Source organism: Euleptes europaea, chromosome 12 (genome assembly GCF_029931775.1).
Source record: "Euleptes europaea isolate rEulEur1 chromosome 12, rEulEur1.hap1, whole genome shotgun sequence".
In the NCBI taxonomy this organism is placed as follows: Eukaryota; Metazoa; Chordata; class Lepidosauria; order Squamata; family Sphaerodactylidae; genus Euleptes; species Euleptes europaea.
The window spans coordinates 51,381,432-51,395,850 of NC_079323.1; the positions used below are offsets into that span (position 1 = coordinate 51,381,432).

Consider the following 14,419-nt stretch of genomic DNA (forward strand, 5'->3'; position numbering starts at 1 on the left):
CATACCCTGCCAGAAAATATTTTTGTTAGTCTTTAAGGTGCTACTGGACTCTTGCCCTTTTCTACTAATAAAAAAATAACAACATACATCAAATAAAACAGCAGTTTGCTTAAATGAAGACCCACACACACAAAGATAACAAGCAAATGGGGGGGGGGGAATGCACAAAACAGAATCTGTACTTAGAAGGAGAAAAAAGCAAGAGTCCAGCAGCACCTTAAAGACTAACAAAAATATTTTTCTGGCAGGGTGTGAGCTTTCGTGAGCCACAGCTCGCTTCTTCAGATACCTGAAGAATACCTGAAGGTATCTGAAGAAGGTATCTGAAGAATACCTGAAGGTATCTGAAGAAGGTATCTGAAGAATACCTGAAGGTATCTGAAGAAAGTATCTGTAGAATACCTGAAGGTATCTGAAGAAGGTATCTGAAGAAAGTATCTGAAGAATACCTGAAGGTATCTGTAGAATACCTGAAGGTATCTGAAGAAGGTATCTGAAGAATACCTGAAGGTATCTGAAGAAGGTATCTGAAGAAAGTATCTGAAGAATACCTGAAGGTATCTGTAGAATACCTGAAGGTATCTGAAGAAGGTATCTGAAGAAAGTATCTGTAGAATATCTGAAGAAGGTATCTGAAGAATACCTGAAGGTATCTGAAGAAGGTATCTGTAGAATACCTGAAGGTATCTGAAGAAGTGAGCTGTGGCTCACGAAAGCTCCTACCCTGTCAGAAAATATCCTTGTTAGTCTTTAAGGCGCTACTGGACTCTGGCCCTTTTCTCCTACTGCAGACAGACCAACACGGCGACCCACCGTGTACTTAGAAGGAACTGTGTCCGAAAACGAAATCATCTGGCTATATTTCGGGACCAAACTTCAGATTATCTCATGGAGCTTCAAAGATGCTACACTGGATCCCCGTTGGCACCCAGAGAACTCTGAAACCCATCAGTCTGTTCATGCTCGGGAGGCCGGGCGGGAGCCGGGCGGGAGGCCGGGCGGGAGGCCGGGCGGGAGCCGGGCCCGTCCTGGGCGGGCTGGAGCTGGCGGCCCCTTCGCCTTCCCTCCTCCACTCGCGGCCGAGAGGGCGGCGGGCTGCGGCCGGAAGTGACGCTCGTTTCACCTGCTGGGCTGGGAGGGGGGGGGAGGAGGCGGAGGAGGAGGCGGGGAGCGTCCGTTGGGAATTAGTCCCTCAGGAGCCGTTGGCGTCTCTCCCCGGCCGCTCGCCTCGCCATGGAGTCGCCGCTGCGCTTGCTCTGGGCTTACCTGGTCTTCCGTGCAGGTGAGCGGAGTGGGTTTTTATTTTATTTTACATTTTTATTTTTCGTTTTATATTTTTTTTTGGGGGGGGGAGGAGGAGAGAGGCGCTCCTCACCCCGAGACCCGCGCGCCGGGCCGCGCCCCCCCCGGCATTGTCCGAGCCCCGCCCCCTCCGCGCCGGCTCGCGGGGCGCCGCGTTTCGACCCCTTTCGCGCCCCGTCCGTTTCTGAGCCCCCTCTGGACGCCCCGCGGGAGGCTCCTGCACAAAGGGGTGTTGGTGTTGGCGGGAGGGTCTTTGTGCGGACGGGGCTCCCTAGGAGCCGCCCCGGGGTTGGAAAGGGCGAAGCGTTTTGTCTTCTGGAAAGTAATGCCGATAGGGGTTCCCCCCCCGGGGGGGAACCCCTATCGGCATTACTTTCCAGAAGACAAAACGCTTCGCCCTTTCCAACCCCGGAGCTGCTTCTAGGGAGGGAAAAAAACCCTCCTCGTGTCTCTGCCTGGGACTAAGGCCACTTGCGCGTGGGACGTTTTGCCTGGGGTTTGCCGCTTCCCAGACGCCCGTTTCCCCCATCCACATTCTCAAAACTCAGTAATAACCCCCCCCCCGTGCAGAGTTTTGAGAATTGGGATGGGGGAGAATTGGGATGGGGAAAATGGGCATCTGGGGAGTGGCAAGACCTCTCTCCTGTGTATCTTAAAGGGCAAGAGTCCAGTAGCACCGTAAAGACTAACAAAAATATTTTCTGGTAGGGTATGAGCTCATACCTTACCAGAAAATATTTTTGTTAGTCTTTAAGGTGCTACGGGACTCTTGCCCTTTTTGACTACTGCAATCAGACTAACACGGCTACCCACTGTGTATCTTGTTCCTTTTATGGGCTTTTGTGGGTTTCGAGTGAACGTTTGAACAATCACACCACTAAGAAGTAAGGCATTTTCTGAATAAGTTATGATGAGACGTCCTCTCTTAATTTCTGTCGGGCTTAGGTGGATTTTCTTTGTTCTGTGGTGGTCGTATACAGCGTATGGACACTTAAGCATGGTTTTATAGAGTAGATTGCAGTTTCCCATCTGATTCTATTTCTTTCTAATATTGTGAAGGCCAGTAGCCTAAGCGGTCGTGATCTAGCAGCCTAAGTAGTCGGGATCTAGTAGCCCAACAGCCCATTCCTGAAGGGGGGGGGGGAACAAAAGTCTTCGGGAGGCGGCGTGACCTCGCCACCAGCTGAAGTGCGTGTAATTGCTCAATACTACACAGGTCGCCTTCGCGTCTGAGGTGCGGCTTCTCTTTTGTCCCTCCCCGCCCCCAGTAGTGAACCCCAGGATTCCTCAGCCCCACCAGGGAGAGGAAACCCCCCAAGAGGGATCGCACCCCAGGGTTGTCTTAATGCATGGGCAGTTGCCCGGGGGCACCACGGGCAGAGGCCCCCCCTGCTAATCTATGTTTGTTGTGATTTGCATATTTAACATATGTTTTGCTAAAGATAATGAACAATGTTAATGTTAATTTGGGTTTGGATTAAGAATGAATTCCGAGGTATACTGTAAGAACGGACTTGTTCATTATGGAAGTGCCAATAAATGTATCTTTAATTTTACTTGACCATTTACGTTTTTATTCCTGTGAGTGGTTGTGTAGGTAGGGGCCCCAGTGCACTGCTTTGCCCGGGGGCCTATGATGCTGGTAAGACTGCCCTGTCGCACCCCTTTGTGGGAGCTCTCCCTGGTGGGGGAAGGGAGGCACCCCGGCTCCTCTCTGGTGATTCGCCCCGGGCTGAGGCCAGTGGCTTTGTTTCCTGCGCGGCGTCGCCCTTCCCTGCGCCCCGCAGCATAGCCCTTCTCTCTCGGGACTCGTCCGCCGGCTGGCTTTGTGGAGGCCCCTTTGTGAAGGATGGCTTTGTGAACAGAAACAAAGCCAGCGTGGTGTCATGCTTAAGAGCGTTTGGAGCGGAGGACTCTCATCCGGAGAAGCGGGTTTGATTCCCCACTCCTCCACGTGAGCGGCAGAGCCTAATCTGGTGAACGGGGTTTGTTTCCCCACTCCTGCACACAAAGCCAGCTGGGTGACCTTGGGCTAGTCACACACTCTCAGCCCCACCTACCTCACAGGGTGTCTGTTGTGGGGAAGGGAAGGTGATTCTAAGCCGGTTTGGTTCTTCGTTAAGTGGTAGACAAAGTCGGCATGTAAAAACAAGCTCTTCTTCTAGGCACCCCCTCCTTTGACTCCTTTTTCCCCCTGTATTACATCCGCGTAGAGCGGTGAATCAGCTTAAAGCACAACCAGGAAGTGTCAGGGTTAAAAAGGTGTTCGGTTGCCCTCCAATACCAGATGCAGCAGTTTCAACAATGTTTTGATTGTATTGAGGAGGGTAAAGCTGAAGGTGCCTGCGGGCCTCAAAAAGTACTGGGGGAAAGGGAAATTCTCTTTGCAAGCTCTGTTATGCCCTGTGTTCTCTAAGAGCCAGCTTGGCACTGATGGTTAGAGTGGTGGACGAGGATGTGGAAATCCATGTTCAGATCCCCACTGTGCCCCAGAGGTTTGTTGGGTGACCTTGGGTCAGTCACTCTCTTTCAGCCTCACTAGATGGATAAAATGGAGCAGGCTAGAACAATAGTGTAAGCCACCTTTGGTACCTATTGGGGAGAAACCTGGAGTATATGTATCTAATTAAATAAATCTTTAAAAGATAGTCAAGGCTGATCTTGTGACACCTTTAAAGACTAGTAGATTTAGAGTGTAACTGTAAGCACGTTTAAGTCAGAAATAAGCCACATTGCGCTCAGCAAGGTTTATTCCCTGGTAAATGTACCTAGGTGGAGTCTTATTGTGCCAAACGTTTTTGTGGGTTAGAGTTTGCTTCATCATATGTCTACAGCGCGTCATAATTTGACAGACTGCACATACATTCTGAGAAAAAAATAATAGTAAACAGCGGGATCAAAAGGCAGTGAAGCACAAGGGGCTCAGTCAGTGATATTTCTGTGCAAAGGACAAGTAAATACCTGGTAAGCATAGTTTTTATATATATATATATATATACCTTTGAGCTTTGCAGAGAAATACCATAGATTATGCCTCTTGCATTTCCTTGTCTGTGTGTGTAATACATATAACTCACTGAGGGCATACCTCATGGTCCACTCTCAAGCCATAGTTTGGAACTGGTGAATGAACTCAACTTTATGATCTCACATTGTAATCTCCCCTTGAAGTGTCTCTGTTTGAAGACTGCCACTCTTAGGTCAGCAGTGGAATAAGCTAGAAGATTAAAATGCTCTTCCACTGATTTTTGAGAGTTGTGGTTTTTAATTTTTAATTTATGTCTTTTGTTTGGGGACTGACCTGTTTGTCAGATATAGAGAGTGGAAGGTCATTGCTGGCATTTGATGGCATATATAATATTGGAAGGTGAACAAGTGAATGATCCCGAGATGGTATGGTTGGTGTTGTTAGGTTTAGTGATTGTAGTATCAGAGTGAATATGGGGCAGAAGTGGCATCTTGATTTGTTGCAGGCCCTGGACCCAGAGTCTATGTTAGGAAGGATATTGTTGTGGGTGAGTTGTTTAAGGTTAGGAGGCTGTCTGTGGTCAAGAAAAGGTTTGTCTCCCAGTGCCTTTGAGAGGAATATCATTGTCCAGCATTGATTATAGGTGTTGAGCCGATTTGAGCTGTGAGCTGTATGTCACCACTAAAGATGTTATGTTGTTTTGTTTGGGCATATCTTGTAGCAGATAACACCGTGGTATCATTCTGGCTTTGTTCCATATTCCAAAAATGTCTGTTGTAGATCCTGCCGGTGAGAATCTGCTAGAGGGCTCAGAGCAGATGTGGCTGTAGCGTAGAGCTTGGCTATAGATGATGGATTTGTTTGGTGCATATAAAATGGTGGCTGGAGGCTTGTAGTTATGTTTGGCAGTAAGTAGGTTTCCAGTATGAGGTGGTTTTTTATTCTACCGTTATGTATTTGTACAGTGGTGTCTAGCAGATGTACTTCTTGTGTGGATTGGTTTATTGTCAGGTTGATGGTGTAGAAGTTGCTGAAGGCCTGATGAAATGTCTCCATTACTTCTTTCCCGTACGTCCAAATGATGAAAATGTCATCAAAAAATCTCAGGTACAAGAGGGATGTTGATACATTGAAGCTGAGGCAGCACTGCTCCAGGTCAGCCATGAAAATGTTGACATATTACGGTGGCATGTGGGTGCCTATGGCTGTGCCATTGATTTGAAGGAATAAATCTGAAGTAGTTGCAGTTGAGGCAAACTAGCAGAGCTTAGTAGCAAGGTCAGCTGGGGTGTTGTCATAGATGGTGTTCCTAATAAGCTTTTAGTCCATCTTTGTGGGGGATGTTGGTATGTAGAGACTCAACATCCATGGTGGCCAAAGTGGTGTTTCCTGGAAGATAGTTAACAGATTGTATTTTTCTCAGGAAGTCTGAGGTGTCTCATCCACAACTGGGGTTTTTGAAGATATAGGGTCTGAGAATAATCCATGAATCCAGACACCTCTACAGTGATGGTACCGATGCTTGAAACAACAGGATGTCCTGGGTTGCTGGGCTTGTGTATTTTGGGCAGAAGATTAAAAAATGCCTGGTTGAGGTTCTTGTGGTGTGTCCATATAGATCTGTTCCTGTATGTGTGTAATTATTTCATAATCCTGTTCTTTTTGGTATTCTGAGGTGGGGTCTGAGGATAATCGTTTGTAGAAAGTAGTATTGGAGAGTTGTCTTTTGGCTTCTGAGGACTCAGACCTCCATTCTGACTTCTATCTGATGAAGGGAGCTTTGATTCTTGAAAGCTAATATCCCCAAAATCTTGTTGGTCCCTGAGGTGCTACTGGACTTAAATCTAGCTGTTGTACCTCAGACCAACACAGCTACCCTCTGAAACTTATTTTAGTGAGTTTGCTTGGAATGAGGCAGTTATGGTGATGCCTTGTTTTAGAAATGTTACTAACTTTGCTATCTTTACAACTATAAAAATGGCAAATTTATCTTGTTTATAATTTGCTAAGTAAGGCTGCAAGTGTAATATACCATTTGATTTTAGAAAACAAAAGCTCTTGGGTTTGTAATGTTATTGTAAAGCCGTGCTCTCAATCTGCATCAATATTGCCATGTTATCACTTTCTCTGGAAACCAGTATATGCTTCTAGAGGACAAAATACATAATTCCTATCCTATTCCATAGTTTCCTTTCCTATCATCATTAACACTCTGGTCTCAAGTGCATCAGTAGTCAGGATACAATGTATGAAACACCTGTGTGGTTGTTATACAAAATAAATGCTTTTCAGCACTATTGGGATAACTTTTCGTTTCCTGTTGAAATGTTTAATTCTATTGTTGATGGCAGAATCTGGCTGGAACATTACTCACAGGATAAAAATTCTATGTTGGGTCATAAAACAATATTTTTCTTCAAAGGGTACAGCACAGAAGAAGAAATGAACTTCCTAATTTAAAAAAAATGGAACCCATGACTTTCTAGTAATAAAAATGATTAATGAACCTCAGAGGGATTGTTTTTGTAAAAAAAAGAAGCCTGTATTGACTCAGTATTGATATTGCCATGTTATCACTTTCTCTGGAAACCAGTATATGCCTCTAGAGGAAAAAATACATAGTTCAAATAAGATTTTTGTTGAAAATGTGACAGCTTAATATTTCATCTATCACTTAGTATTGATTGACAAGCACTTAAGTTTAACTCCCAACAATAAAACTAAATCCTCAGTGTTAATGGTGTGGTGAATGGTGATCATGAATACCGTATTTTCCGGCGTACAAGACGACTGGGCGTATAAGACGACCCCCCATTTTTACAGTTAAAATATAGAGTTTGGGATTGTCCCAAGTCCGCGGCCGCCCCCAGACCTCCTGGAGCGGCCCAACCCGAGTCCGTGGCCTGGGGCCGGCCCTCAGGACTGCGCCCCAACCCCGCGGCCACCCCCGGTCCTCCTGGGGCAGCTCAACCCCCGGGGAAACAACACCACTTACCGGGGCGGGAGAAAGAGGGGGCGGGGGCGGCTGGACGAGCTGGCAGCGCGCCGGGAGGCTGGGCAGCGGGAGGAACAGTGGAAGAGTGTGTGCCAACCCAGCCCGGCCGGAGCAAATCCTGGAGGCGAGGCGGGGAGGGAGACTCCCCGGGCAGTGGGAGCCCCACAGCCAGAGACGCCAGCTGTAGCCAAGGCTCAGCCCCGGGCTCCGGCGGGAGGGTGGGAGCCCAAAGCGGCGGGACGTGGCTCTTGGGGGGAGTCGGCGAGGGGAGAAGGGAGCAGAGAAGAAGAGGGGGACGGGGGCGAGAGTAAGGGCCCTCGAGAAGGGCGAGGGGAGGACTGAGCCGACGGCCCGTGGAGGGCGGGGCTAAAGGAGGGTTTGGAGGGGAGGGAAACCCATAAAGACAGAAGCTGAAGCGGAGGCCGGGGAGGAAAGGGGACATGTTGGGTGTGCTAGGCAGCAGCCAAAACACCCTGTGCCAGGAGAAGGGAGTGGCCACCCCGGCCAGCCGGCCAGCCAGCCAGCCAGCCAGCCGCCTGCCTGCCTTGTGCTTCCGCTGGAGTGCAGCCGAGCACTTCCCTCCGTGCACCCCGGCGCGCCTGGCTCCGATTCCGAGCCGGGCAGTGAGTGCCCTCGCCGGGCTCGGTGGACATGGACAGAGCGGAGGCGGCTCCCCAGGCAGATTCTCCAGTCCGGCTCGGAATTCAGCATCCGGCGTATAAGACGACACCCGGCGTATAAGACGACCCCCGACTTTTGAGAAGATTTTCCTGGGTTAAAAAGTAGTCTTATACGCCAGAAAATACAGTAATTATGAGTGGGAAATGTTTTTTGTACATGTTTTTCCTTTTTTGCCCACACCATTGAATCCTTCTCATCCTCAGTGCCTTTGGGATGTACAGATAACTTGAATAGGAGAATTATGTAGCCTAATTACATGTGATTTTTATAGACTGCTCTCTGCTCCTGTGCCCTAAAGCAGTTCAAATGTGATGGAGAGGGATGCTAGTGACTGAAATAGGAAGTACATTTGCTTTAAATGGGGGGCGCTATCTCCTGAGCAGCTGGAAAATGAGATGAGATGTGCAAGCCACCACCCTCTTTCTTTTGCTGCTTCATCATGTCCAAAGTCTCTGCCAGTTAAATCTGTAGGAGCTAAAGAAAATTCTGTCAGAGGCAGAAGTTCAGGCTTGGTAGCAGATGGTACATAACAAATTATGAATTAATGGTTGTAGATTTCAGCTGGGCTCATTCAGATGTTGCAGTGAATGGAATCTGCCCACTCTACTTTGTCTGTGGTTGTAGTATATCAGATCCTAACTAAAATGTATAATCAGATTTTGGAGAGAAAATAATATTTTTTCAGAATCAGTAAAAAGGTAGACCCTAACTCTAACCCTGTACAAGCACCGGTTCCTTATCCATGGGGTGAACATATGAAGCTGCCTTATACTGAATCAGACCCTTGGTCCATCCAAGTCAGTATTGTCTACTCAGACCAGCAGTTGCTCTCCAGGGTCTCATGCGGAGGTCTTTTGCATCACCTGCTTGCCTGGTCCCTTTAACTGGAAATGCCGGGGATTGAACCTGGGACCTTCAGCATGCCAAGCAGATGCTCTGCCAATGAGCCACGCCCCCTCCAGTGACATCACAATGTTTACTAGGCAAACTGTTTTTACGGGGTGGTTTACTACTGCCTTCCCCAGTCATCTACAGGGGAAGAACCAGTAAGCTGGGTATTCAGAATCAGTAGTATACTTTTTGTTGAAGTTTAATAGCAACAGTGATGACGAAGTTAAAATCTGACCATATTGAAGTCAGTGGTAATGCCCAATTCAGTGGCAAGAATAAATTGTTAGTCTTCAAATGTATGTTGAGAGCCAGTATAGTGTAATGGTTAGAGTGTCAGACAAGGCTTTGGAAAACCCAGGCTCAGATCCCCACTCTGCCATGGAAGCATGCTGGATGACCTTGAACCAGGCACAGACTCTCCGCCTAACCTACTTTACAGGGTTGTTGTTGGAATTAAATGGTGGAGAGAAGAACAATGTAAACAACTTTGTGTCCCCATTGGGGGTAAGACGGATTATAAATGAAATAAAAATAAATAATATTTTAGAAATGCCTGCCCATTCTCTTATTCACCAGATTAATCCAGTGAATGTATGAATATAATCCAAAACTTAAAATGGCATTTACTAACAGTAAACTGTCCTTGCAAATTAATATTTTTTCCCATTTGGACCTTGCAAAAATTAAGGCTCCCATAGCTAAAGGTTAAAAGAACATTGTTGGTTCACTTCCTCATTTGTTAAATAATGGAGAATATTGAAACGTCCACTGTCCTTTAACTTAGCAGACAAGGTCAGTCTTTTTTTTAAATCTCAGGTTGATAAAATATTTAACCAGTTTTACATTTTAGAGTGATAGTTGTATTAGCTTGCTAAGATGAAAACAGGTGCCACAAAACTCTTTGTTTTTTAAATCCGTTTTGAAGTTGTCTTAAAAAGAGGAACTTAAAAACTCAGACATATGTTGGAAGCTTTTCTTGTTCTCTCCACTAATCTCTGCTTTGAATTATATGTTGTTTTCAACCCTTGTGGCAAGGCAAAGTTGAGGAAGCATTTGCAAGGAGCATTGGGTGGATAAAAGGAACTCATTAACCTGTCTCTCAATCACTGATAACAACCCTGAAAATACTCTTCCCTTGGCGCTCTCTCAGTGAAGAGGATTTTCACTGGTTATATCCCAGCTTAATTCTGAGGTCAGGAAGAGCTCAGTAACAGAAGAAAAAGTGGGTGGAGGAGGGATTGCTAAAGAGAAACTAAAGATGTAAAAGTTAATTACTCCCACATGCTTCCTGGTTCTACCCTGCAAATGCTTTCCTTGTATTCATGTTAAGGTACAGGTTTGGTAAGTAAGTATTAGCCTGGTAAAAAAATAAAGATTTCCTGAACAGTTCTTACTATGTTTGTCATTCATTTATTAGGGGTCTAATAGTCCACTGGTTACGATGCAGGGAGATGATTGCATGGATAATGGGACATACCTGAATATGACCTGGAAGGGCTCTCAGGCTTGGTTACAGCTGTCTGTTATCTGCTACCAGGTGAGCAGATTAGAAGGAAAAGATATATCATGGTAATTGTATGAATGCATTCATGTGTTCTACAGTGGTATCAGTATATCTAATTCTCAGTGTTGCCCCATCAGTGCATACCTGAGTCTGGAGCCTGGGGCAGATTTTTCTATAAATCTGAGTTCCAGGTTTCCACAAAAATCTGAAATCTTAATAAAGCAAAATACTTGGTGACTCATATCTAAATGAAGCAGCACCTGTAGCTTTAAGAAACAATGCAACCACAACAGTAGTGCCAGTATTAAAGTCTTTGTTTCTGTCAGCAAAAGGCAAGGAGTGACAGGGGCCTTTCCAGGGCTTTTTTGGCCTTTGAGGGAAGACTGACTGGGATTAGGTCTGGCTGCAGCCAGCAGGCAACTTGCTACCACGTGGCTTCCATAACTCATCCAGGTCTGGCTTCTTTCTACTGTTCAACAGCAACCATCTCATGAAAGCCAGTGTTGTGCAGTGGTGAGAGTTTCAGGCTAGGATCTGGGAGACCCACGTTAAAATCCACACTTTGCTGTGGAAGCTCATTGGGTGACCATGGGCCAGTCACACACTTTCAACCTTACCTACCTCACAGGATTGTTGTGAAGATACAATAGCTGCTTTGGGTCTGCATTGTGAAGAAAGGTAGGATAAATGAAGTAAATAAATAAAAAAACATATCTGAAGATGAAGTTGAGATAAAATGTAGGTTAGTGGAGAGAAGAGAGGGAGCAAGGAAAGGGAGGAGGATATTGGGGCTGCCAGGGGGAGGGAAATAGAAAGTATTGTGGGGAGTATTGTACCCTGCAGTGTGCCTGGACCTGGTTGCCAGCACCACACAACTGGCACAGATTTTTCCTGGTTTCCAGGGGAGGGGAATGAAAGCTGAAGATGGGGTCATATCAGAGTGGCTTGGCTGTTCGGTGGAAAAGAGAAAAGGAAGCAGGAAAAGGTGAGTGGCTAAGGGGGCTTTCAGGTAAGGGAAAGAAAAAATAGTGGGGCAGGGGAAAATGGGATGCCCCCCACAAGTCCTTACAAGTTCTCTGCTTGTTATTTATTTTTAATCTGACTAGTGGTGCTACACTTGATGCCACTGGGTTCAGGAATCTAAACCTAACTTCTGGCATTGAATATTTGAAATGTTTATGTTGTGGTCATAAGGGGAAGCTGTTTTATCAATATAATCAAGGGTCCTTAAGTTCCTGACTCTTTACAGCTGAAATGTGTGTGTGGACAGAGATGCAAAAGTGTGGGCCAAGAAAGGAGGTAATGGTGCAATGTAAAAGAAGAAATCAGTAGCAAATATCCTCTGTTTTTTAAAAAATAGAACACATGCACACAACCTCTGATCTTACCTACTGTGTATGTGTGTGTGTGTAAAATGCTACCAAGTCGCAGCTGATTTATGGTGACCCCATAGGGTTTTCAAGGCATGAGATTAAGCAGAGGTGGATTGCCACTGCCTTCCTCTGATTTCACCTACCAGATGAGCACATTTTATAGTGATGCTGAATGCTCTGTTTTATCTTTTTCTAACCCCTCCCCCTCTTTCTGAATGAGGATGTATCCGTGTGGAAAGGGAAACAGAATGACTATAAAAACACTTTTTAAGAAAGAAGTTTCTGATGAAATTGCAATTAACTTTTGCTTTCAATCCTAATGCTTTGAAGCTGTTAAAGGCACAATGTTATACGCACAATGTTATACGGTTTGTTTTTTTTTGCCTGAAGGGCACTGGGTAGGACTAAAATAATTGAGGAAGTATAGCTGTGTTCATCAGTTGCAGTAAAGTGGAACCATAAAGGGTAACAAGGTTTATTCCAACACAAGCTTTTGGGTGTCAGGGCTCACTTAATCGCATGAAATGTATATCCTTAGCAGATAAATTTATACTTAAAGTTACAAGCCAACAGAAAGGAAGGAATGGGGAGATGTAACAGAGAGAGAAACAGTTTCAATCAGTAACTAACTGGAGAAATCAATCCATTCAGAGTAAACGAGGACCATTTCGACTGTTGATAGACGAGATGGGCAGATAAGCTGAACTTATTAACATCTATAAGGGATGGGTCATTATGAGCTGTTAGCACCTATAGTGAGTGAGGAAACCTTGGGCCTTGTTCAAGCCTGGGGAGAGACTAGCTATTTGCATACAGTTTGTGCATTCAGTAAAGCACAGTTGGGCATAAGCTTTCTGGCTCCACCTCCATGTGATTGCCAGGTCATGAGCATAGTGCCTACCCCTCAAGTGTAGATGGTATCCCCAAGACCGACTGTTCCAAAGTGTGAGAAAGGAGGGAGCCTATGTACATAGACTTCTTCAGCATGTGAATGCTGCATTCATAAGCTGGCAATGATGTGGGCATGGGGTTGGTGCACTTGTGCCTTCTCCCAGGCTAGTGTTGCACCTCTTGATGAATCCTAGTTCAGCACTTTTCTGTGCTGTTGTGGGACACTATATGTGCACAGACAGTTCTGCAGGACATTCAAGGGTTCTGTATCCGTGTGGGGATGTAGAACATTAAACACTGAAATAATAAGGATTTGTTTCTCATTTGTATATAGCTGCACATTTTAAATGTTTTCCAGGCCTTGAAAAACTAGTAAAGGATTATCTGGATTGACTGCATGTATGAAATGTGTGTTTTCTAGTGGTCTTATCGTTAATCGTCTGTGTACAAGATTGGCACCAGAGCGTTATCAGTTATGCTTTTTGTTATGTCAGAATATATTCTTACATTGTGTGTTAATGCTTAAACAATAATTTTAATAGTTTCAGCAATATCTTTATTGAATGAAATTTGTATCCTAATATTTGTACACATGGAGATCTAGTGTTCTGAATAACTCTGTAGGGTTGCCACCAGTAGAGTTTGATTATGTACAGATGAAACAGATATCTGTTTTTAGGGTTGCATAGAGGTGGACAATTCCTGGCAAGCTACCTTACTAGCTTATAGTTAACACTCATCAAGTTGTACCAGTTTGGGTGGTGTGTTAAATTCATGAGCATGAAGAGTGTTCCTGCTGTTTCCAAAGATAGCTTTAGACTAGGTTTAGGGACTAAATTAAAGAATGTTCATGGAGGGTGTGTGCTGCTTCAGGTGCATAATTTGGCTCAATAATGTTCATACTGACTTATTTGTAAAAGAGGGCCTGACAAACACAATTAGGAGTAGAGGATCACTACATCATTGCTTGACCTGCACAATTCTGTCTTCCTATACATCCCTACCCTCTAGGTACTTTAAGTAGTATTGTCTTGTTGGGAGGACTGTATACTTATGCTAGCAAATGACTGGTGTCGAACATTTGTATTACCCCAGGATGTTCTTCTGTGAAGAGTAAATTTTCTATTAAACTGTCATAGATAATTGTTCACTTTTCTTTTTGTTCCAGGGGCATCTGTTTATAAAAACCAGCCTCATTAATGAGTAGTTTGAAAACAAGTAATATATTTTACAGAAAGACTGAATAGACTTCTAAGCATTGGGTCCTTTTATCTCTTTCGCAAGCCTTTTTTTAAAAGCAGCTAGTTAGAATAACTCCAAGCAATGAATTTCCCTCTATAGAGGATTGTTGGATCCAACCACCTTATCTGGAGGTTGACATGTAATGTAGAGGTAGTGTAATGGTTCCATGCAAGGGATTACAGTGCTGGCATGGAGAAAGTTCCAGAAGCAGTGACCCAATTGCATGTCAGTTCTTAGATTTCCTGATTATCAGCTTTCATGTGTAGTTAGCCTGTGCATGTTCCAAATATATTGAAAGCTTATGGCTGCCACATGGGAGTGTTTTCAGTGGCTGTAATGTTAATTGAATAATTTCAATATCTTCATTAGGAACAAAAACAATAACTGGCAACTGTGATATATTTCACTTTGCGATTGGCAACTGTGATACACTTCACTTAAATGACACTTTGTTGAACTTGTTTAAGCAGAGTAGCACCTTGCATCTAGCTTTTAGTTTTCTTGTAAAGTAGATGAGTTGACTAAAACTATGCAAGCATGGCATAAACTGTAAGCTGCCTGTCTGAAGCCTA

General features: G+C 44.9%; 1 protein-coding gene across 1 annotated transcript in view; it reads left to right on the forward strand.

Annotated features, from left to right (window-relative positions):
* The first annotated feature begins 1,233 nt into the window (after nt 1–1,233).
* Nucleotides 1,234–14,419, forward strand: part of CXADR (CXADR Ig-like cell adhesion molecule) — a 36,269-nt gene continuing 23,083 nt past the window's right edge. The window contains exon 1 of the mRNA XM_056858204.1: nt 1,234–1,282. Coding sequence (XP_056714182.1) covers nt 1,234–1,282 — 49 coding nt within the window. The remainder of the gene's footprint in view (nt 1,283–14,419) is intronic.